The sequence below is a fragment of the Mauremys mutica genome, chromosome 8 (assembly GCF_020497125.1).
Source record: "Mauremys mutica isolate MM-2020 ecotype Southern chromosome 8, ASM2049712v1, whole genome shotgun sequence".
Lineage (NCBI taxonomy): Eukaryota > Metazoa > Chordata > Testudines > Geoemydidae > Mauremys > Mauremys mutica.
In genome coordinates this window covers 17,739,061-17,761,312 of record NC_059079.1, presented here as the reverse complement: position 1 = coordinate 17,761,312, position 22,252 = coordinate 17,739,061, and the positions used below count along the sequence as shown (strand labels likewise).

The window sequence follows — 22,252 nt, the reverse complement described above, 5'->3', positions numbered from 1 at the left end:
CAAATGAAACAGCCAGTTGACCATGTTGCTTATTTATTACATCTCATTCAGAATGAAACTTGATCAAGATGTGGGACAGTAATGTCCTCCCTTTGGAAGTTTCTCCATAAATTACTTAAAATTAGGTCTAAACAAAATTCATCAAAAATTGACCGAACTGTTGCCTCAGGAGTTCCCAAGTCCTCCCAACCACTAGAGGGCAACATTGCACCAGAAGAATGATAGAAAAAAAAAACCTGATGAACACCACAAAATTTACAACCTATCAGTCATTTAACGATCTGTCACTTTCAGCATGAGCTTTGCAATTTATAGAAATTCTCCAGCCACCAACAGGTTAAAAGAACGTCACTTAAGGCAGTGTTTCCCAAACAGTGCATTGTAGGAAGACCATAGATGAGAGTTGTAGACCCAGTGAGGAGAGGATGCCCATGGCGGTTGGAAAGCAAGCCCACCCCATGCTCACTCTGGAGCTGGACCAAACCTGAGTGGTGCTGCAAACACACACACACCAGGTTGCAACGTGTGGAGCAGGGAACCGAGCCAAGCCCTGCGGGAGATGACCCACTGCTACAGGGTAAATGCAGGGCAGGCTCAATGTCCAATATGATCCCCCAGGGCCTCCCCATCCACAGTGGACAGGGATTAGGGTTGTGGTGCCAGTGTACAGGGTGTGCTGCAGGTGACCGGTGCCCTCTCAGAGGAATGAGGAGAAAATGATAGTAGCAGAAGAGGACGACAACTCTGGCCTATGATTTTGGGTACCCCTCCAACTTTGGACCCCAGATGGATCCACAAAAAAAAAGAAAAAAAATGAATTTGGCAAGTCACCTTAGTAAAAAGTTTGGAACCATGGGCTTAAGGCTTCAAACATTAGCAACAACACTGGAGGGTAGTTTGTTGCTGAAAAGTCAACACCACATGAATTGTTTTCTTCAGTACAGAGAAAGATAATGTTCATTAGGAGGGATTAGAAATAAAGCATTTACATTCTTGGCTATGAAAAAAAGAGAGAAATTTCCATTATTAAACCAAAATGTTCCAGGTTTTTCCTCTTCTTTAGATATGAATATCCACTCGCTTCTTGTGCAACTTAAGCAGTTTGTCAGTTCATAACAAACTAAATCTGTGAACTCACCACCTTGTTATTTAAGACAGAAAATCCTTTCCATGGCAACAGACTATGGTGTGTCCAATACTAAAATTGTCAGTTCACACATTAGCTAATCAATAGCTGAGATATTAGACAAGAAAATGAAAGTGGCCAAGAAAAAAGGAAATATTTCTTATCTTTACTACACATCGATAAAATCGACAAATCTAATATTATTACCTAACAAAGACTACCTGGGTTGAGAAAAGTTCTCTCAGCTGACTGGGACAAGAAGCTGCTATTGTTGACTTAGAGAGCAAACCACTTTTACTTCAAAAACACCGAGGAATCCTTGTGTCACTTTAAAGACTAACAAATAAATTTGCTAGTCTCAAGGTGCCACAAGGACTCCTCGTTGTTTTTGCTGATATAGACTGACACGGCTACCCCTCAGAAACTTTTACTTCAGGGATAGCATGGGCCTCATTGTAAATGCAAAGCCCCAGTTGGGGGTAGGAAGGACTAAAAGTGTTAAATGCTCAGATCATGAGTTCCAATACCAATCATCTCTGCATTCCAAAGCAACTGATTCCCACCCCCACTCCAGTCCCCCTGCCCCCCACCCCCCTGCCATTATTCTCCATTCAGGCTTAAAGTGAGAAGGTCTTTTCCTCTGCCATTCTGTGTCAGTGAGACTTGGGAAGCTCCACAGGAATTGCTGAGAGATCCAGAAATGCACAAAAGCTTCGTTCCACAAAGCATTCTTTCATCGAGGCAGTGTGTCTATTAAATACCTCCTGGTAATGTGCATACATTTTTATAAAGAGATTATGAACTGAGGACTCACTCACTAAATCAACCACACAATAAGATTTTTATATCCACTACTAGAAAAAACGGCTTAAAATTAGTAGCTGGAGGTGTTTCAGAGCCAAGCCAGTATTTCATAACTACTTTTTGGTAGCAGTCTCATAGATGTCATACCCAAAAACCCACTCCAGCAGCAGCTCGGCTCACACTTGACGTGTTTTAATATTATTATTATTTGTAATGTAGAAGTGCTTGGGAGTTTGTTGTGGAGCAAAATCCCAATGTGCTTTTGTAGAAACAGAGAACAAAAGCACCAACAAGCTTAGCATTTAAGTAAAGCAGCTGAGCTCTAACTTGGTGAGAAGCAGTACCAGCTTTCAGCTTTCATCATGATTTCAAATGATCCAAAATTACCACTATTACTCTCCTTTTTAAGTTAGTGCTATATCGTATGGTATGGGGACCAAGCTTTAGCATGAATTTTTCCAACCTGTAATAAGTCATTTAGGTGTCATCACTGGCATATGAAATGGAACAAACTTAATAGGCTTACTCTTCAAACAGGTTTAAAAATGGCATATCAGTTTCACACTTTCCCTTTTACCAAGGTATGCCTGTGAATCCTAGTTATTTTTGTCAAGATTGTCCCTGCACCTCTACTGCCTTGAAAGAAATTAAAGTGCCTACTTTGTATACCATGGCATAAATATAATGCTCTCTTCAATTTATATTTTTAGTTTATAGACCCTATATTCTACTCTTGGACATGTATAAAAAAGCTATTTTTGGATATTTGAGGTTGCAGTTTTAGTGGAATGTATTTTCTACACTTGTAGTTAACAAGTTACTGAATAAATAGATATGGGGGGGATAAACCCTGCCAAAATTAGATTTATGTACTAGAGAAATGGTAAGCAAGTGCTTGTTGTGACTATTTTAAAATGCATTAGACTTTGCTGACTTAATTTTCTGTCACATGGAGATATCTAACCCAGAGACCACTAATTCATATTGCAAATTACTAGCAAGAGCCCTACTTAAAAATAATATTTGGGGTATCTTAACTGTGAGCCTGAATCCAGTAGTTTTAAAGACAATATACTATGGTAAGTTCACTGTGTGTAGATCGATAACTAAAACATTAGAAAGCCAAGAGAATTTTTGGAATGAAGTGCTTTTCTGCGGGTTCTGCTGCAGTCAATAGCTTCTAAAAAGAGAAGATCAATACAGTAAGCATAATGCAGTTTCCATGGCAGTGAGCAGTTTGACTTTTAGCTGACAGACCATAAATACCCTATGCATTGTTAATAAATGAAATATGAAGTTGAACATTCATTAATATCACATGGTTTGTAACAGCAATAACAACTTCAGGGCCAAGTATCTCATGGCAGCTAATGCCCAGCTAGAGGCCAGAAGCCAAGAGCTAACCATTGGCCATCAGAAAATATGCTCGTAACTGCTTAGTTATAAAATTAGAAAGGCAATGGTAATTTGTAGATTCCCAACTACACTGGATTAAAGAAGCAGAAACACGTTATAAATGTCTGGTGAATGCAGCTCTCAGGATATTCAACACTCATACTTTAGCTCTATTAGGCCTAGGTCGGAACATTTAAACAAAACAAATAAGGAAGCCATAAAAGTTCACTTCTTAAATAAAAGGTGGATTTTTTCTATTATTTGATGTTAATAGTGATGTGATGGATGTGCAAATCCAAGCAGTCTGAGATTTTACTCTCCTCTCCCCACACACATACGTCTTATGAAAATTAAAATTAAGTTTTATTCCAATAGAAAGAGGGAGGAAAAATAAAATCTTGAACTCATTCTTATTTTCACGCATCCATAACAAAACTTAAGGCCAGTTTCAGAATGAAGGCTTTTTACTCACTTGCTAACTCTCACACGTTTGCATGGATACTGCAAACAATATATACGTTATTCTGAGACCTCTGCAATATGTAACAGGATAGTGTGAATTAGGCACTGAGTGAGAGACCTTTTTCAGATTTCAACAAACAGTGACTGATCCTTAGAGCAGTTACTGAGGGCTTGTCTACACTACAGCTTACATAAGTATAAGTTATGTCATTCAGGGCCGTGAATATGACACCCCCTGAGCGACATAAGTTACATCGACCTAAGCACCAGTGTAGACAGCACTTTGTCAGTGGGAGAGCTTCTCCCACTAACATAGCTACCGCGCTCTCGCAGAGGTGGTTTTATTATGCCAGCAAGAGAGCTCTCTGCCGTCGGCATAGAGCGTTTTCACCAGATGTACAGCTGCGCCGCTGTAGCACTCCTAGGGCTTGGCTTCACTTGAAAGTTGCAGCGCTGGTGGAGGCTTTCCAGCGCTACAATTAGTAACCGTCCACACCTGCAAGGCACATCCAGCGCTGCAACTCCCTGGCCCCAGCGCTAGCTGAACACCTGGTCTGGTTGGGGTGTAGCGATTGCAGCGCTGGTGATCCAGCGCTGCTTGTCAAGTGTGGACACACACCAGCGCTGTTATTGGCCTCCAGGGTATTAGCAGATATCCCAGAATGCTTTTATAAATTACTCTCCTTGTTTTGTTATGCAGCCTCTCTTTGTTTTGTTGTGAACTCGGAGCTCCAGGGGAGCTCCGCTGATCCCGGAGCTGCTTACCTACAAACACAGCTCCTGTTTGCTGTGATCAATCTGTACCTGGCTGTGAACAATCAAATGAGATAATGAGGCAGGCAGGGAGTGAGTGTTTTCTTGACAGAAACGGGGCAGAGGGGAGAGAGGGAGTCCGTTGGCTGCAGGCTGTTTGCAGTTAAGAGTTAAGAGTAAGGGATCGGGAACATGTTCTGATTTTTCAAGGCAGGAAGGTAACACACAGTGTTGGCTCCAAAAATCCACTCTCTCTCTCTCGCCCGCTCCCTGTCACACTACGCCCCACCCCACCCCCCTCTTTTGAAAAGCACGTTGCTGCCACTTGAACGCTGGGATAGCTGCCCATAATGCATCACTCCCAACAGCGCTGCAAATGCTGCCAATGTGGCCACACACCAGCGCTAGTAGCTGTGAGTGTGGCCATACACCAGCGCTGTTCCTACACAACTGGATGACCAGCGCTGTAACTCCCAGCGCTGCAACTTTCAAGTGTAGCCAAGCCCCTTGTGTAGACTAGCCCTGAGATGATCTAGATGATCTGCAAAAACTCTGCTAACCACCTACAATACCAAGGGGAATGAGCTCTTGCTGTGTGAAAGATTTACACGAACATACATGGGAGGCGGAAAACATGTTAAAAAATAGGAAAGTGTGCTTGTTAAGTAACAGAAATTGGCCGTGAAACTCAGGGGCAGTATTTGAAAGCACTTAACTCATTCTTGAGAGGCAGATTTCAAGTTGATTTTAGCACTAATTTTGTTATGGGCTGCTTACAAATAAACACAATTAAACAGATACTCCATCTTACAAACAATTTCTGTTGGTAAACAGATGAGAGATCAGTAACGGTTGAAAGCTGAGGTCAGGTTTTGAAGTGACCTTAGCTTTGTATTTTCATATTTCAGTTTCCTCACCCCCACTCCTACGTGTGACTTCAACCTTAAATTTCCAAGCTAGTATCAGTGTTTAAGAAAAACTACAACTGTCTCTTAAGGGTTTTAAATAGTTGGTATCATACCTGCACTGCTTCGTGAGGTGTTTTGCCTTGTAATTTCTGTGTATATTTATGTGGCCAAGAACTGAAAATCTCTGTAACATATATAAATGTACAAAGTGGCAGATTTTACATAATTAAAATCTCAACATTAACTGCCTTTTCCATATAAATTATACATAATGTATCTTTCCAGTGCATTCTATTCTGTACCTGTGATTAAATATTTGTTGTTTAAGTTTTTCAGGCCTGATTCTGCTCTGACACTGATGAAAATCAAGAGCAACCCCTCAGAAGTCAATGGAATTACACTGGTGTGTAACCAAGATCATAAATAGGCCTCTTATCATCTACCTAACTAACTTTTAAATATTTAATTGGGGAGAGGGAGAAGAGAGCTACACAGATGGTTAGAAGAAAATTAAATCAAAAGATTTCAGATTTTTTTAAAACAAAAAATTAATCAGAAACATCAAGATCATTTGTTAGAGGGTTTTAATTTATGTATGATTTGCATTTTCAGCTACTTTTTGAAAACGTATTGCCTGCTGACTATAGGTAGCTCTTTTGGTAAAGACAATATTTGTAACTGTTTTGAAATTTAGGTTTTAATAAATTCTACATAATTTTAAAATAAATTATTCAATAATCTGTGCTGTGAAAAACAAAAAAATTAAAGACGTTTCAAAACCAATTTTATATTAAGTTGTTTTAAAGTGAAGAGACAGCTATTTAAGCTTCATGTCCTAAAATTGTAGTGTCAGGGTTCCCTCCCCACTCTGAACTCTGGGGTACAGATGTGGGGATCCACATGAAAGACCCCCTAAGCTTATTTCTATCAGCTTAGGTTAAAACTTCCCCAAGGCACAAATCCTTTCCTTGTCCTTGGACGGTTTTGCTGCCACCACCAAGTGATTTAAACAAATATCCAGGAAAAAAGGCCACTTGGAGTCCCTGTTTCTCCACAATATTCCCCCAAGCTCCTTCACCCCCTTTCCTGGGGAGGCTTGAGAATAATATACTAAACAATTGGTTACAAAGTGAGCACAGACCAAACCCCTGGGTTTTTATGACACTGAAAATCAATCAGGTTCTTAAAAGAAGAATTTTATTTAAAAAAAAGTAAAAGAATCACATGCAAAATCAGGATGGAAGGTAACTTTACAGGATAAATAAGATTTAAAACACAGAGGATTCCTCTCTAGGCTCAGCTTCAAAGTTACAAAAAACAGGAATAAAACTCCTTCTTAGCATAGAGAAAATTCACAAACAAAAGATAATCTAATGCATTTCCTTGCCTTTACCTACAATTTCTATAATTTTAGATGTATCATTTCAGGTATCTTTTCAGGAGATGGTTTACCTGCTTGGTCTCTCTCTCTGCCCAGAGAGGGAACAAAACAAAGACAGCAAAAACAAAACCTCACCCCTTCCCTCTCCCCCACACCCTCCGATTTGAAAGTATCTTCTTTCCTTATTGGTCCTTTTGGTCAGGTGCCAACCAGGTTATTTGAGCTTCTTAACCCCTTACAGGTAAAGTGATTCTGTACCTCTGGCCAGGAGGGATTTTATGTTACTGCATACATAAAGGTTGTTACCCTTCCCTTTATATTTATGACATATAGTAAAACAGTTTTTTCTGTATCTCAGAAACTTTGAGAGTTTTAAAATTCTCTTGATTTTGAAAAATACACCTGAATTTTGTTTTCTAAATCTCCATATAAGGATTTATCTGTCAAGATGCAATCCATGAATGGTTAATGTATCATTTCTAAATTTTATCATCTGATTACAAACTTTTAGATGCTCTGTGATAATTACCCAGGCTTTTTCTTTACCTCTTAGCTAAAAGTTTGAACATTTATTTTCATTTTCCATCTTAATCCCCATATAGTATTAAAATTTTAAAAGAAAATCAAGGCTTCTTAAAATAAACACTGAAATTCTGTGCATCCGGCTACAGCAGACTTTCTAATTTTAAATATGCCAGACCAAAGACTTTGGCATTTATAGTAAAAACAGAAGCATAAACATTGCTGTATAATTTGTCAAGCTGGAAGTCCCCAGTGTTTATTCCGATGTCCCTGTCTGGACCAGAAAGTGTAATTTTCTCTGTAAGTTGTTTTTTGAGGCTCACCTCCACCAATCCAGACTGGGGGAGTAATTCCCACACCAGACCTGACAGTCGTTGGGTCAATAGCAAAAGGAATAAAAAAAGCAATTAAAGGACTAGCACTGGAAACATCACACGGGATTCTGCGGCCAAAAGATATGTCTAAGGAAGCTCAATAATCTTCTATCTAGACCATAGTTTCATTAGTGTATACAGTGTATGAGCACCCAATTTAAACTATTCCTTCATGAGAGGCCTCTTCCCACTATTCCAAATGAGATGAAACTATCACATTGAGCAGAACTCTAAATTTTAGAGGGACCTGTTATACTTTATCTAGAAGCAATAAGCCCAGGAGAAGTGTCATACAAAACCCACAATTTATCTAAAAAATGCTACTTTGGCATCTTTGGCGCATCATTCCAAGACTGACGGATTAAACTCTGCTATAGGAGAGTGGAACCACACCCAAGTCCTCAGAATACACAACCCTTTCAGCCTCCTAGGCTTAAGGAATTAATAGTCACAGCAGGGTGGTCTTTGATGCTTCCATCATCTCATTTTACAACTTTCACATATCGGCGGGGGAGGGGAGGAGGGGATGATCATAAGCCCCTCTCTTTTCCTCCAAGTAATATTTAGTTATCCAAAATCAACAGACCACCACCAGAAACTGAGGCTCAGAGAGACTGACTTGCCCATGGTCAGGCAGAGTCAAAGCCATTGACTGAGCCAAAAATTGACCCCAGATCGGCAGAGTCCCAATCCAGCACATGAACCCTCTCCTGTTTCCAGTAATCTACCTGCTTCTTGTTGCATCACTAGGAAGACTTAGTATGTATCACTACAAACCATGGTAGCTCATGTCCTGGTCTGGAGTAGAATTTTGGGAAGGAAGGAGCGATAACTCCTCTGTTAATCTCATCCTTTCAAAACTCAGGCGAGAGAGAGGGTCTGAAGATCACGGTGAAATACATGAGTTCTTAGTGTTACAGACCAAGAAAGTGACAAAGAATCTAAAATTAATCTAAGGAACACTGGATAAGATTCTGGAATCAAGCTTGATGACGCCATGCTCAATATCATCACTCTCATCACCCTTGGTTAATCTCTATTTTCCAGAGAATTGTTTAACATCAAAAGGAGAGAAAACCTGTATCCTGGGCAAGGGAATTACTGGAGCTTTCTGCTCATTGGACCTTTTACAGTAGGACACAAGTTTAGGATATTGGTCATGAATGCCAACAATTTAATGAAGTTCTCTGTCACTCACTCCCCTACTCAGCAGATGGAGTTCCCAAGGAGGATGTGCCCGCTCCCTGAGTGAACCAACCTGTGGCTGTGGTATGATGGGTTAAATCGACTATTTTTTACATCAAACTATCCCACATACATACCCATTACACTGAATTTACTGGAAGAACCAGCCTCCTTGGTATCTCACTTCATTGGAGAGCTATTCCCTTCCCTGAGAAGGGGAAGTAGGTGAGTGAAGGTGTCTGAGGTCTTTTGCTGTTATCACTGGACTGGCAAAGTAACTTTATAACTGTACATTACACAAAAGTGATGGATTAATCCTCTTAGCACCTCTAAGAGGAAAATGACCCATAGCTGACAACAGCCATTTGCCACACTCTCCATATTGGCCTAATCACCACCCAAATGGCATTGAACACTACGATGACTGTATTTGCCCTATCACCCAATTAATTTTTATCCCCAAATGACACCACATGTGAGGGGGGAAAGCAGCAGTGACTAGACGATCAGTAGTTGATATCCATCAAACCACCAGGTCATTTTCCTCACGTAAACAAAGCCCTGGAATAGGAGAGGTCAAGATTCTCCTGCTTGTGTGGGTGACTTTGAATCCAAGCCAAAGTGCTCTTTGGCTTCCCATTCACTTTCATCTTCTGTTCCAGGTCCCCATCCTGGCAGTAAATCCCTTAATAGATGGGGGTGAGGCTATCTCAAAGACGCCTCTCCTTTCATGACCCACAAATATAGCTGCACTCATTTTCAACAAATAAGCTATTGTAGCCTTACATGAACTTTGGGGGGGCGGTGTCAGTGATGGGTCATTTCTGAATGGAAGAGCCTCATATATAGAGTCAAATGAGCCCAAACTGTTTCTGATCTTGCTGAAAAGCTCATCGTTCCTTCACACAATAATGGGATCTGAAGAACAATTAAATGGGAGGGGAAAGGGCTCTAAGGAAATCCAAGTCTAAGCAGCAAAAGCCAAGAATGGAAAGAGCAGGGGCCACTAGAGATTTACCTTTTTGCAACTGTTTACTGTTATACTTACAGGGCAGGCACCCAACTCCACAATATCTACATCCTAAAAAAAAATACAAAAAAGTCACAGATAGATGACTATGTGGATTGTGAAACAACAATTGTGATCACTGTCATCCTAATACAACACCCAAAACCTAAGGTATACTATACCTAGATGGCCTCATGTTACTGAATGAATATAAACCTGCTCCTACTCTTCATTCTCCCACTATTCAATATGTAAAATTCTCTCTGCTTCCTCTGTCATCTTCCCTGGGGTTGGAAATGTTTCCAGCTTTGGCCCAAACAGGCTCCCACTCTAGTTAGTTTCAGGATTTTGTGCCTCTCCCCTCAGACTTTTTTTGTTCCGTATTACTTCTGAGGTAATGGATCAGGAGCAAGTACTTATAATGCTTCACTTACTGGAGGGAGAGAGAGAACAGGGAAACTGAACAGAAGATAAATGGATAATGAAAGCATCAGAATTATTTGGCATACTTGTGGCACTGTTTACTGTCGTATCATGAGGTTGGCCTATAATCCAACAATCCATATTGGATCTGAAGGTGCAGAAACAGGAAATCTTTCCTCCTCCCACCCCCACCCCACCCCCAAAGAAAGTCGGCATGTGTCTATTTCAATCTTGTGGAAGTTGTGTCAAGACTTCTGTCTATCCAAGAAAGGCTTGAAAGTGAACAAAGGTTGGAACATATACTTTTCCACATGGTGCTTGGAAGATAAACTGGCATACAGAACCTAATGTAATTTTATAGAGAAAATTCATAAATAGCAGCTGCAGAGGAGAGTGGCCACTTCACCCACCTAAGCAAGGAAACATACATGGGAAAAAATGTACCTGGACACAAAGCAAGTAAGGCGATGTTGATCAAATGGATGACTGCAGCTAAGATTTGTTTAAAAACCATGCACAAAGACTAGCGCCATTTATCCTCCAGATTTGCTGGGAACAAAATGCAGGTAGAATAGTGAAATTTGCCAAGTTCTCAGAGAAGCCCTTTAGATTCTGGATATCAGGGACTAATATGACAGGGCAGGGGTACTGTTTTGAATAGTATTCAAATATGCTCCAGAAATGCAGTACGGTACAAGGGAAGACATGCAGTAACCTTACCAGAGGAAAAAAGAGGAAGAAGCGCTGCTGAAGATTTCCAGCCTCTGCAAACCTCTTCTAGAACTTCCCAATGTGTCTATTTTAAAGCCTTTTCCACTGGCCTAATTCCCATCCGTGGTGATCATATAGCTAGCCAGAAATTTCTTCTCGGTCTTAGGGATATATGAAAAAGATGGGGAGGGACAGGGGAGAAAGCATAAAAAGATCGATAGTGCCCTATAAAGTGCTGGCTGACATAAAATTGTGGCTTCTCTCAAGAGGCATTATGGTTTCTGTTCTCTAACTAGTAGAGTGGTTGCAGCTTCTAATGTCATGGCCAAAGGCAAAGTAAAGACTGGTCATTCAAAGAAAGAAGCAACTTCTACTTGAAACAAAGACTTATGAGCTACTTCTGCTTAAGAGCTGTGAAGCAGGAAAACCCATCAGTATGAATTGAGAATAGCAGTCTTATTGCCAGCTGTTTGTAGCTGTGCAAATACACTCTTAAAATCTTCTGCAGTCAGCCTATAACTGGTAGTAATGAAAAGTGATTTGATTAAGCCTTGCCTCATACTGTGCATTAACCACTGCTGACTTGTATCATTCATAATCATGTTCCAAGAGTCAACTTGAATTTCTTCTGCCAAACTATATGTAGTCTTAGTGGCAATGCTGGATTCTGTGGGCCATAGAAGAGGCCATGAAAAATTGACACCCCAAGTCCCTAGACCAAGGGAGCTCAGAAGCAGTGTTGAGGGAAAAGAGGGATGCACTTGGATTCCCAACATGGAGGTGAGTAGAGGGAGAGATAATCTTCTCACTATACAAACACCTCCGGCTAACCGGTTACCAAGTTCCTGATCCTAATTCACATAAGGAAAGCGTGGCATAGGGCTGCCTGAAAGTTTTCCATCAGAACTGTTTTTTAATAGAATACTGGATTTTTTACACAACTAAATTTTTCACAAATGGCGTCTGCTTTCCATGGAAAATTCCCGCCCCCCTCCTCCGGCCCAAAAAACCCACCCCAAAAAAAGAGAGACAGAAATATAGGCACAGCAGGAACTTTAACTGGAAAAACCCAAATGAGTTTAGGCACCTATGGGGTTTGGCTGCAGGTGAGCAGGGTTTTTGTGAATCCCAGTGAGGCCTGATTCTGGAATTTAGGCCCTCACATGGCAGTTTGGCACCTAAGTCCTTTTGTGGCCCTAGCCCTAAGTGTTTTCCTTTGCAAGGCCTTCCATAACTGCATAATAGTAATAAAAAAAATCATATTAAGCATTGGAACTGTGTAATACATCAGAAGATAGAACAGCCATTAGTTGATACCCACAGGGTAGAAATTTTGATACATCAAAAGAAGGTATTTAAGGCTAAGTTTTTAATTGTATTATTTATTATGTTCAGAAAGACTTATAAAAAAGAGAGGCAAAAGATTTGACTTTAAAGATATAGCTATTTATTATACAGCCCTGACCCTATGCTCATTGAAATCAATGGCAAAGTTCCCCTTAACTTTAAGGAGTGCAGAATCCATATGTGTGAAAGCGAACTGGTGTGTTATGCACAAGAAGCATACAAACACATAACATTCTATATTATTATGATTATGTTATTACATTATTTCTCTGCATGGAATACTCTGATACTGTTTAAACGCGGATTATTTTTTACATTATGTTGATACCAAACATTTATTTTGTCCCCAAATGCATTTTAACTGACCATTTACATTTTGTAGCTATTCCTTCCTATTCTGAATCTCTCATAAATTGCAAATTTATTTTTTAAATTGACATGTAAAATATAAATGTTAATTTCTTTGCTACCAGTGCCAAGGTCAGGCTGATGGAACCACTGCAAGTACTTTGTTATATTGTAGGGATCATTAGGCTTTTGCCATTTCTGCTTTGCTGAATTAAGCTAAGAAAAAGAATTGGCTAACATATACTATACTTACTTTGTGTGTTTCCTTAACATATGTCTTATCAGCCCTGCCACAGCTGAGAGATTTCAAATTGCTTTATGACATACTTGGATTTCCTCCCGTTAATAATTCCTCCTTTCTCCCTCCCATGACTGGCAGGGCTCTTCAACACAGCAGTAAAGTGGGACAGCTAATTATCTAGCAATCCACCTTGCTGCATCACATTTGGCAACTTTTATCTGCACAGGACAGCTGCATTCTCTGTGTTTGAAGTGAAATGTCAGTCTCCACTAATGCAACAAGACTTACATCACTAATGATGTCTCGACACTTTGAAGAAACAACTCAAAGCCTAATTAAAAATTCAGATTCATTCTCCTAAGCTTAACCGTTTTAACTGCCCTTCCACCAGGACCTCACTATATCTTTTTGAAATGTTTCATGCAAAAAAGTCCAAGTGGAATAAGATGAAAAACTACTGCAGTCTTGGGCTTTCACAGAGCCTTTAGAAACATTGTTATGATTGGATGCAAACCAAGACGTAATCATGTAAAACAGATGAGATTTTACTCCACTGGCTTCCACTCCATAATTACGATAATGTATACTATTGAATACTAAGGAAAAAAAACAGTAGTTCATAAACTATTTATCAGCCTGTACTTTTTAATTTTTATTTTGTTTCAGTCTCTCAAATGGCTTTCAAGCACAATAAACCATAACCGGAAGCCAACAGAAAAAAAAACATAGAAGTAGATAGATACCTGTTCTTCTAGTCTGTATTCAAGTGGATGCTTTAAAAATTAAATAGATATGAAATTAGAAAAGTTTAATTTGATAAATGTCCTTAATTTTGCAAACTAGAGATCTTGATTTAAAATGATTGATGGTTTACAGGTTTTCCCATGGCACTAATCACCCTAATATCTGAGCACCTTACAAAATAAAACCATTAATGTCTGTAACACCTGTGAGAGGTAGAGAAATATTGTTATGCCCATTTTAAAGATGGGAAACAGAGACACAGATTTGCCCAAGGTCACCCAGGAAGTTTATGGTGGAGCCAGAAACAGAACCTAGATCTAAGTTCTAAGTCCAATGTGTTATCTACAACACCAACCTTGGATACCTCTCTCTTTTGTGAAGTTTGCTTTTGAGATTTATGGATGAAAAGTGCTAATTCTGATTACTGGAATTATTAGTTTATTACAACTCTATAAACAGCATCAGACTACAAACAATGGTTATGTACTCTTCAAAATAAAGGTGACATTATATCCTCCCACACACAATCAAAATCTGACAGCATTCTACTTGGGTGTGTCAACCTGGCCTGTGTCCCACCATGCTTTTACTGAAAAGCATTATATGGCTAAACATACTACTGGTATAATAGTCTCCCAATCGAGTAGGAGGAGCCTGTATACCATAGGTTTTTCTATTGTGCCCATTACTACAGCATCTGAGCAAGTATTAACACTGTTAATCAGAAACCAGAGCTCTGTAATTTAACAAATAGAAAAATGTAGTTGTTTTTGTCATTGGGAGTAGTCGACTGCCATTTTAGCAGTCAGGAAGGCATTTTTTTCCCAACTGTGCTCCCAAGTTTGGAGATGGTGGAGGGAAAGAGAAAGGAAGAATTGTACTCTTCTAGCACAATAAGCATAAAGGATAGGGATGAGAACGTTGTCAAAATATTCTAGATCCTAAGGGCATATTGCTTGCTTCTGGGCCTACATGGCTTTAAAGTTATGTACATTACAATAGATTTTCCTCTACCAAGCATTCACTAATCCTCTAAACACCCTGTGAGGTAGGTATTATATCTCCATTTTATAGACAAGGAGTCTGACTTAGAATGAATTACCCAATGCCACTGAAAAAGTCAACATTGTAACTCAGAAGGTCACAGGTCCTGTGCTTGTTGAAAAATGGTCAAAATTTTCACAAGAATTGTGTCCGGTTTTTCCAGTCAAAATTTCTGAAGTTTTTCAACCAGCGATTTACACTACAATTACAAAGGAAACAGGGAAACCAATCTGGGATTAGCCAATTAACAGAACATAGTTAAAGGCCAGTGTACTCGGTTCGAACTGGGCCAAGGCACAATCTCCAACTTGGTTGTAATTTTAACGTAAAAAGGCCTGTAGTTTTTAAATGACTGCCAAGTGCCAACTGGACAACTCAGGAGACTACACAGAATTTGCCCACTAACCTCTTCATTCAACAAAGTACCATCTTTTGTGACTTATGACATTAAGATAGTCCGGGGTTGGCAACCTTTCAGAAATGCTGTGCCAAGTCTTCATTTATTCACTCTTATTTAAGGTTTGGCGTGCCAGTAATACATTTTAACATTTTTAGAAGGTCTCTTTCTATAAGTCTATAATATATAACTAAACTATTGTATGTAAATTAAATAAGGTTTTTAAAATGTTTAAGAAGCTTAATTTAAAATTGAATTAAAATACAGAGCCAGGATTTAGGCAGTGTGGGTGCCACTGAAAATCAGCTTGCATGCCGCCTTTGGCACGCGTGCCATAGGTTGCCTACCCCTGAGATAGTCCATTAAATGTATGGACTACCAAATGATGCAAAGTAGTATGTCCGCATTTTAAAATCACTTGGAGCACACACACACACAACTTAAATTGCCAGTTTAAGCATCGGATGTTTTCAGAATACACCGCTACCTCGATATAACGCCACCCGATATAACACAAATTTGGATATAACGCGGTAAAGCAGTGCTCCGGGCGGGCGGGGCTGCGCACTCCGGTGGATCAAAGTACGTTCAATATAACACGGTTTCACCTATAATGCGGTAAGATTTTTTGGCTCCCAAAGACAGCATTATATCGAGGTAGAGGTGTACCTATAATTACCAAAACATATTGTAATTGCTGCTCTACACCCACCTCCCTGGAACCCAATAGCCCCAGCCATCTGAAAGAAGAAGAATTGCCAAAAAAAAATGTCACAGTAAAATCAGAGGGATTTTGTCAACTTGAAGTCTAGCTACTGGTTTGGGGAGGGGTGGGTGGGTAAGTAAATTGTAATTTCAGGTAATATGCTTGCCCCAGAATCCCACTGTGGGTTTACCATCACATTTCTTTGAAAAAGTTTTTCCTCTCCCTGGGTAAGCAACAGGGGAAACAAACTACATAGGTGAAACAGTGAAACTATTTACAAAAGGTTAAAAGTTGCCCCTCCTTTGTAAAGCACTTTGAGATCAACCAATGGACAGGGCTATAGAAGAGCTAGCTATTACTACATCAACAGAGAATCGGCCCAGAGTGCTGTCAAAGGCATATGGTAAACATATTTCTACATAATACTTGTGATACAGTATTCCACAAAGTACATTTGTAATGGGGGCACATATTTATTCAATAATAAATATAAACCCGCTATCCCACCTGCCTACGGAATGCTGCTCCTCACACAAAAAATCACATAGCCATGTTATCCTTACTTACAAGTATCTTTACTTGCAATATTGTTTATGGTATATTAATCTATACATTCAAAGGCTAATTTGAAAGCAACACACTTACAGCAATAGACCTATGTTTAAAGACATAAAACTTGGTTTAAAAAAAAAATCAGCTTCTGCACTGATGCCTGTCAGCTGTCTACGAATAAGATACAGTTGTACTAGTGCCAAGACAATTGTCAGAATGATGCCGTCGCAATAACTCTCTATCATCCTTACTATCCATGCAGAATCAGTCTTATTCTTCCTATGCACAGAGGCATGCATCCCATTCATTCCAGTAGTATTTTGCTGCTTTCAGAAAATAAACTATAAAAAATAAATATGTTATATAACAGGATTTCCATACGAGTCCATAAAAACAATGAGTCTTCCTATCAATATTCGAGATACATTTTCTTCATCTTAGTGCTGTAATAACTGTATTAAGGGGAAGTAGATATAGCATCAAGGAGACAGATTTTGTTTATAATACTAGCCATGTTGCCAACCTTTTGACTTTTATATATACCCTCCCTTTTCACGGGCTTCTAAGGCTCAGTGCTCTCACTGTTCCTCTCTTACCTCTCCAGATGCTCCTTTAATGTCTCCTCTGGAGGCTCCACCTCATCCTCCCTCCTTTTCTCTTTTGGTGGTCCCACCTTCAGTTTTCTCCTCTTCTGACTCTTTCTCGCCTTCAGTCTATTTACGGATTTCCACCTGCCTCTCTGACACTGCAGCCTGACATTCATTGGATATTTCATTGCCACCTCAGACTCGATGCAGCCACTAAACTTATTGTTCCTTCAAAGCCCTCTTGCTCTCTACCTCCCAACTCCACCCTTCCCACCACCAAAGCTCATGACCTTGGCGTCACCACTGACACCTCTCACGCTCTCTCCTTTCTTCACATTCCGGTTCTTGTCAAATCCTGCCATTTCTTTTTCTATGTACACTCACGCTCTCATAAAATAAAAATCCATACCTCTCTCTCTCCATCCCACCTGACCACAAACTACACCTGGTCTATTTGTTTCATGCCTTAAGCATTGCAACCTCTTGCTCCTCTCAACTCCAGTCTACGCTGAATGCTGCTGCCCAAAATCATATCTAGGTGTCTACACTAGTTTCCCCTCTTTACTTTCCTGGCTCTCTACAACTCGGCCCTCATCTCCTCCTACATTCCCTATCACTCTCTTTACTCTGCCCAAGCATTAATCCTAGCCACTTCCTTTGTCTCCTTCACTCACTCCTGCTTTTGGGCTTCTTCCATGCCACCCTCTATGCTTAGAGGAGCCTCCCAATTAAGATACACAAAGCTCCCTCACTCTTTTTCCAAAACCCCATAAGAACGGCCACACTGAGTCAGACCAACAGTCCATCTAATCCAGTATCCTGTCATCTGACAGTGGCCAGCACCAGATGCTTCAGAGAGAGTGAAGAGAAGAAGGCAATTATCGGGTGATCTATCCCCATCATGCAGTCCCAGCTTCTGGCAGTCAGAGGTATAGGGGCACCCAGAGCATGGGGTTACTTCCCTGACCATCTTGGTTAAACCTCATTTGTTCCTGAACACCTTTCAGTTATAAGGAGCATCTGATCACATTGTTATACTACATAGTGCAATACAGAACAATCTTTTGCCCACAGATTGACAGCTGTTTAGAACATGGAGCATGTTGACTAGCATAGCTCTCCTGCCATATAGCCCACTAACAGCACTACGTAAATACCAAAGACAATAATTCTGTATTAATTGCATGCAGCCCTTTTTGAGGACTAACTGCTTACATTTAAAGAGTTGAAATTTTATAAAGATTTTTGTTCAATTGTAGGAAGAGATCATCAGAGAAGCTTCTAAAATCATGGGAAGTTTGTTTTCAACCAGCTTTTAATCTGAAACAGCTGTAGAAATGTACGGAGGAAGTGGGGAACGTTCAAATTTGCTTGATGGGACTTAAAACGGCCAAAATATTTTAAAGAATCTAGGGCTCATCCTGTGAACTTCACTGTATTAATTGCTTTTGGCCTCACACAATTCAAGTAACAATAAATGCACAGCATTTAGTGTTGTTATTTTGCATACCTATACACCAGTATCAAGCCTGCTTCCTAAGCCAATAGCCATGACCAGCTACAATTCTTGTGGAGGAACCTGGTTCAATTTTATGCCTACCTACAACACAATGAGGTGTCGTTATGGAAGATAATTTTGAGCACATGTTTTATGTGAGCTGCCTTTAAAAAAAGAAAACCTAAAAACAAATCAAAGAAGACACGTGTTGAAGCTTCTAGCACTTGTCAAAGATTGTGGTTTGTTTTTTTTACACTGGAGAAATAAGTTGAGAAATATGATCATACTCGTTTAATTTCCATTAACCAGACGCTCCACCATTTATATATATAATTTTCAGGGTGTAAATATGCCTGTAGATCTCTAGACAGAAAAAGTGACTTCCTTCATGTTCTCTGTATTAACAATTTACTTCTATCTACCTTGTTAAGTGAAGTCATTTACATACAGGTCTGATTATAAAGGACAAGACAGCAGCTTGGTATTTTCCTGGACAAAGCCGCAGCCCTAGGAGGCCAGCCAACACAATGATGTTTCAAAGGTGGTAAAATGAAGCCAGTTTGGAGAAGATAAAAGGCCATTTGGGGAGAGACCCCTGCTGACCACATAAAAGTGTCACCTCCTCAATTTGTGAGGCTTTTAAAACTGCATTTGGTACTGCCCATACCTTGGATTGCAATGCATCTGGGATCTGATTTCACTTTGTGTGTGTGTGTGTGCATGCTGTAGTTGATTGTTGTAACATGGCTATTAGCAACCTATGCAATTCCAGCCAGTGATTACAGAAAACACAGTAGTTTTACTATCATTAATATGCAACCACAAAGGCAGGGATACAAATAATTCCTAATCACCTCTCTCCTCCTTGAACTGAAAGAAATTACAATGTCAGGAAATGAGATGCAGGAAGATAATAAATTTGTCAAATTGCATATTCCCTTCAGAAAGAATGGTCTCCCTATCCCCATCATCATCTGTATTCAAATTCCACATATAAATAAAAAAAACCTGTCCTTCCATGAAGGAACAGCATTTTTTGATTTATTGACATCAGAAAGAAAGATATTCAGAGATGAAAAAACTAAAATTGTATATGGACCTGAAGGACCTTGGTCAAAACAAGTTAATACCTAAATTCAACTTTAAATATTGCTACACTTAAAGAAGTCTAAAAATAGCAACAATAATAAAATAACAATTCAAAACCTCTTTTTGAATCTTGTGAAATAAAAGTTCCAGTATTCTTAATTTACGAGCTCAGAATATATATATATATATATATATACACACACACACACACACACACACACACACACACACAGTTGGTCAGTTTTCGGGAATTGTATATAGTCATGAATATAAACAAAAAAAATTGCAAGGAGGAAGTGCTTTTTGAGTTTTAAAACAATCATCAAATCCACCTCAAGATTTATTTAGGATCAAGCTCTCCTCTGCCTCACAAAGGGTACAGGTCCCTGAAACCGAAGAGACAAAAGTATGCAAAATAGCCAGTTTCAAGACCCTCATAAAATACAAAGTATCCCTGCCCCACGAGGCAACAGCCTCGAACAGGGGAGTCATGTTTCAAGGCTTTACAACGATGCACTAAACCACAACGATCCAGGAGATTATTGATCAGCAAATAGCAACAAAAAAACAACCTCTACTGACCCGGGCGGGGGTGGGGGTCAGGCAAAGCTGCCTGGTGGGGGAACTGTGGCCGGCAAGAGCTAGCGTCCCCTCGCCGGGCTCGGGGGGGAGACTCCACAGGCACAGGGCTCTCACCGGCTCCCGGCAAATCGGGGCAGAAGTGAGGGGCTCGCGGGGGAGAAAGGCGACCTGGGGTTGGGGGGGGCCAAACGGGAGGGAAGTTTGCAAAGAACGAACAGGGCTGAGGCAGAGGAGCGAGAGGAAGAGGGAACGGACAGCGGGCGACGGGGAGCCGGATAGAAGGAAGAGCCCCGGGAAGAAGGGCTGAAGGGAGAGAGGAGCAGAGGCAGCGCACGGGGAAGGGAACGGGGGGCAGGGAGGGAAGGAAGGAAGGAGAAAGGGGCAGGGGGGAGGAAGAGGCGGCGCGGAGCGGGAACGGTACCTGCATAGTGACGACCCCCAGCTCCTCCGTGGCAAGTTTCTTCATCTGAGTTGCTAAAACTTGCGCTTCATCCAAGATGGAAAACTCCGTCTCGGCCGCGCTGAGCCTCCAGAGAAGCGCCATGTAAACGAGCCAGAGGGGCCGCTGGAAAGCGCTGCCCCGACGCCAGCGGGGGTTCCGGCGGCCGGAGGAGCAGCGAGCCGGCCCGGCGGCCTCCTCCCGACCTGCCCCCCTCGCCATGCCGCCGCGGGCGCTTCGAGAGGGACCCGCGGGGGGCGGGGGGCTCTCCCCGCCTCCCTCCCCGGCCCGCAGCGCGCGGCCCCCCCGGAGCAAACTTTCCCGAGCGCCTCCCAAACTTCTGGGCAGCCCCGTCCGTGGGCTGGGGGGTCCCCCTAGGGCGCGGCGGCGGCGGGCCACCCGTCCATGCGGGGGGCCGAGGGAAGCCTGCCCCTGACGCGCCTCCCCGAAGGGCCAGCCCAGCCCGAGCGGCGCCCGCGGCGCGCACCTAGCCCGCGCTCCGGCTCCGGCTCCGGGCGCACTGAGCCAGCTGCGGGATCGGCTCCGCTCCGCTCCCGACTGGAACCAGCGGCGGCTGCGGAGGGAGGCAAACTGCGGAGCAGGAGGAGGAGCAGGAGCAGCCGGGCCGGGAGCGGAGTCACCGAGGGGGAAAGGGAGGTGTCTGGTGCCACCAAGCTGCGTGCAGGCTCGGTGCACGCCTCAGTGGTGCGGTTGAAAAGGGGGGAGGGTCGTGGGGAGGCATGGGGGGGGGGTTACAGACCCCTTCGCGGGCCTTCAAGCCTCCTGCAGCTTCCCAGCCAGGGTTTTCCTCTTCTCTGCGGGTCTGGAGTGTGCACTGTTGTTCGCTCAACCTCCATCAGGCCCACCATGTTTACCTGGCTGCGACCCCAAGGGATCTCACATTTACAGCCAGCCTGCCTTTTCCGGAGGGTCAAAACCGAGGGTGGCCAGGCCACAACGCTGTGGCAAAAGCTCAGGTCTGGGAGGCAAGAGATCTGAGTTTTATTCCTAGTTCTATGACAAACTTGTCGGGGCAAGAAATTGTGTAGCCCAGGTCCCCTGTCTGAAAACAGAAATAATAATAAATGTTATTTTGACGGGTCATTCTGAGTTATTAATGTTTATAAAGGGCATTGAGATTCTCATGGAAGAGGCTACAAAAGGACAAAATATTGTTCCTATCTTTAATGGTATAAGTTTGACCTGTGAAACTCTCTTTCTAGGTGTGGACGAGTTTCACTATACTTCCTGTATACAAAACGGGGTTTGGGACAGATATTCTTCAAGGAAAATTAGGTTTCTGTGTACAGACTGCAAGCAGCAGCAGCACAGGGGAAAAAACAAATTCAAAACAGTCATGTCACGTAACAGAGAATGAAGTACGGGCTCTCGGCAGCAGCACTGGAAAGTATGCTGTTTGTTTAATATTCTATGAGCATATTCTTAAAATATCACCACATGTCTTAAAATTTTCTGTGCACAAGTATGTGTGACTCCGTCTCTTCTTGAAGCCCTGAGCACTAGAACACCCATTCCAATGTGGCACAGCATAACACAGACTGGTGTCAAGCAATGGGTCTTAAGAAAATATTTATGATGCAACAGAGGAAAACAAGAATGCATGC

General features: G+C 41.6%; 1 protein-coding gene across 2 annotated transcripts in view; it reads right to left on the bottom strand.

Moving 5' to 3' along the window:
* The window catches only part of CACHD1 (cache domain containing 1), a 184,848-nt gene extending 163,909 nt beyond the window's left edge, over nt 1–20,939 (bottom strand). Inside the window, exon 1 of one of the 2 annotated variants that reach the window (XM_045027872.1) lies at nt 20,610–20,939. In XM_045027872.1, coding sequence (XP_044883807.1) covers nt 20,610–20,849 — 240 coding nt within the window. In that variant the 5' untranslated portion in view covers nt 20,850–20,939. The remainder of the gene's footprint in view (nt 1–20,609) is intronic. The other variant, XM_045027873.1, reaches the window with a different exon arrangement.
* Nucleotides 20,940–22,252: the final 1,313 nt, after the last annotated feature.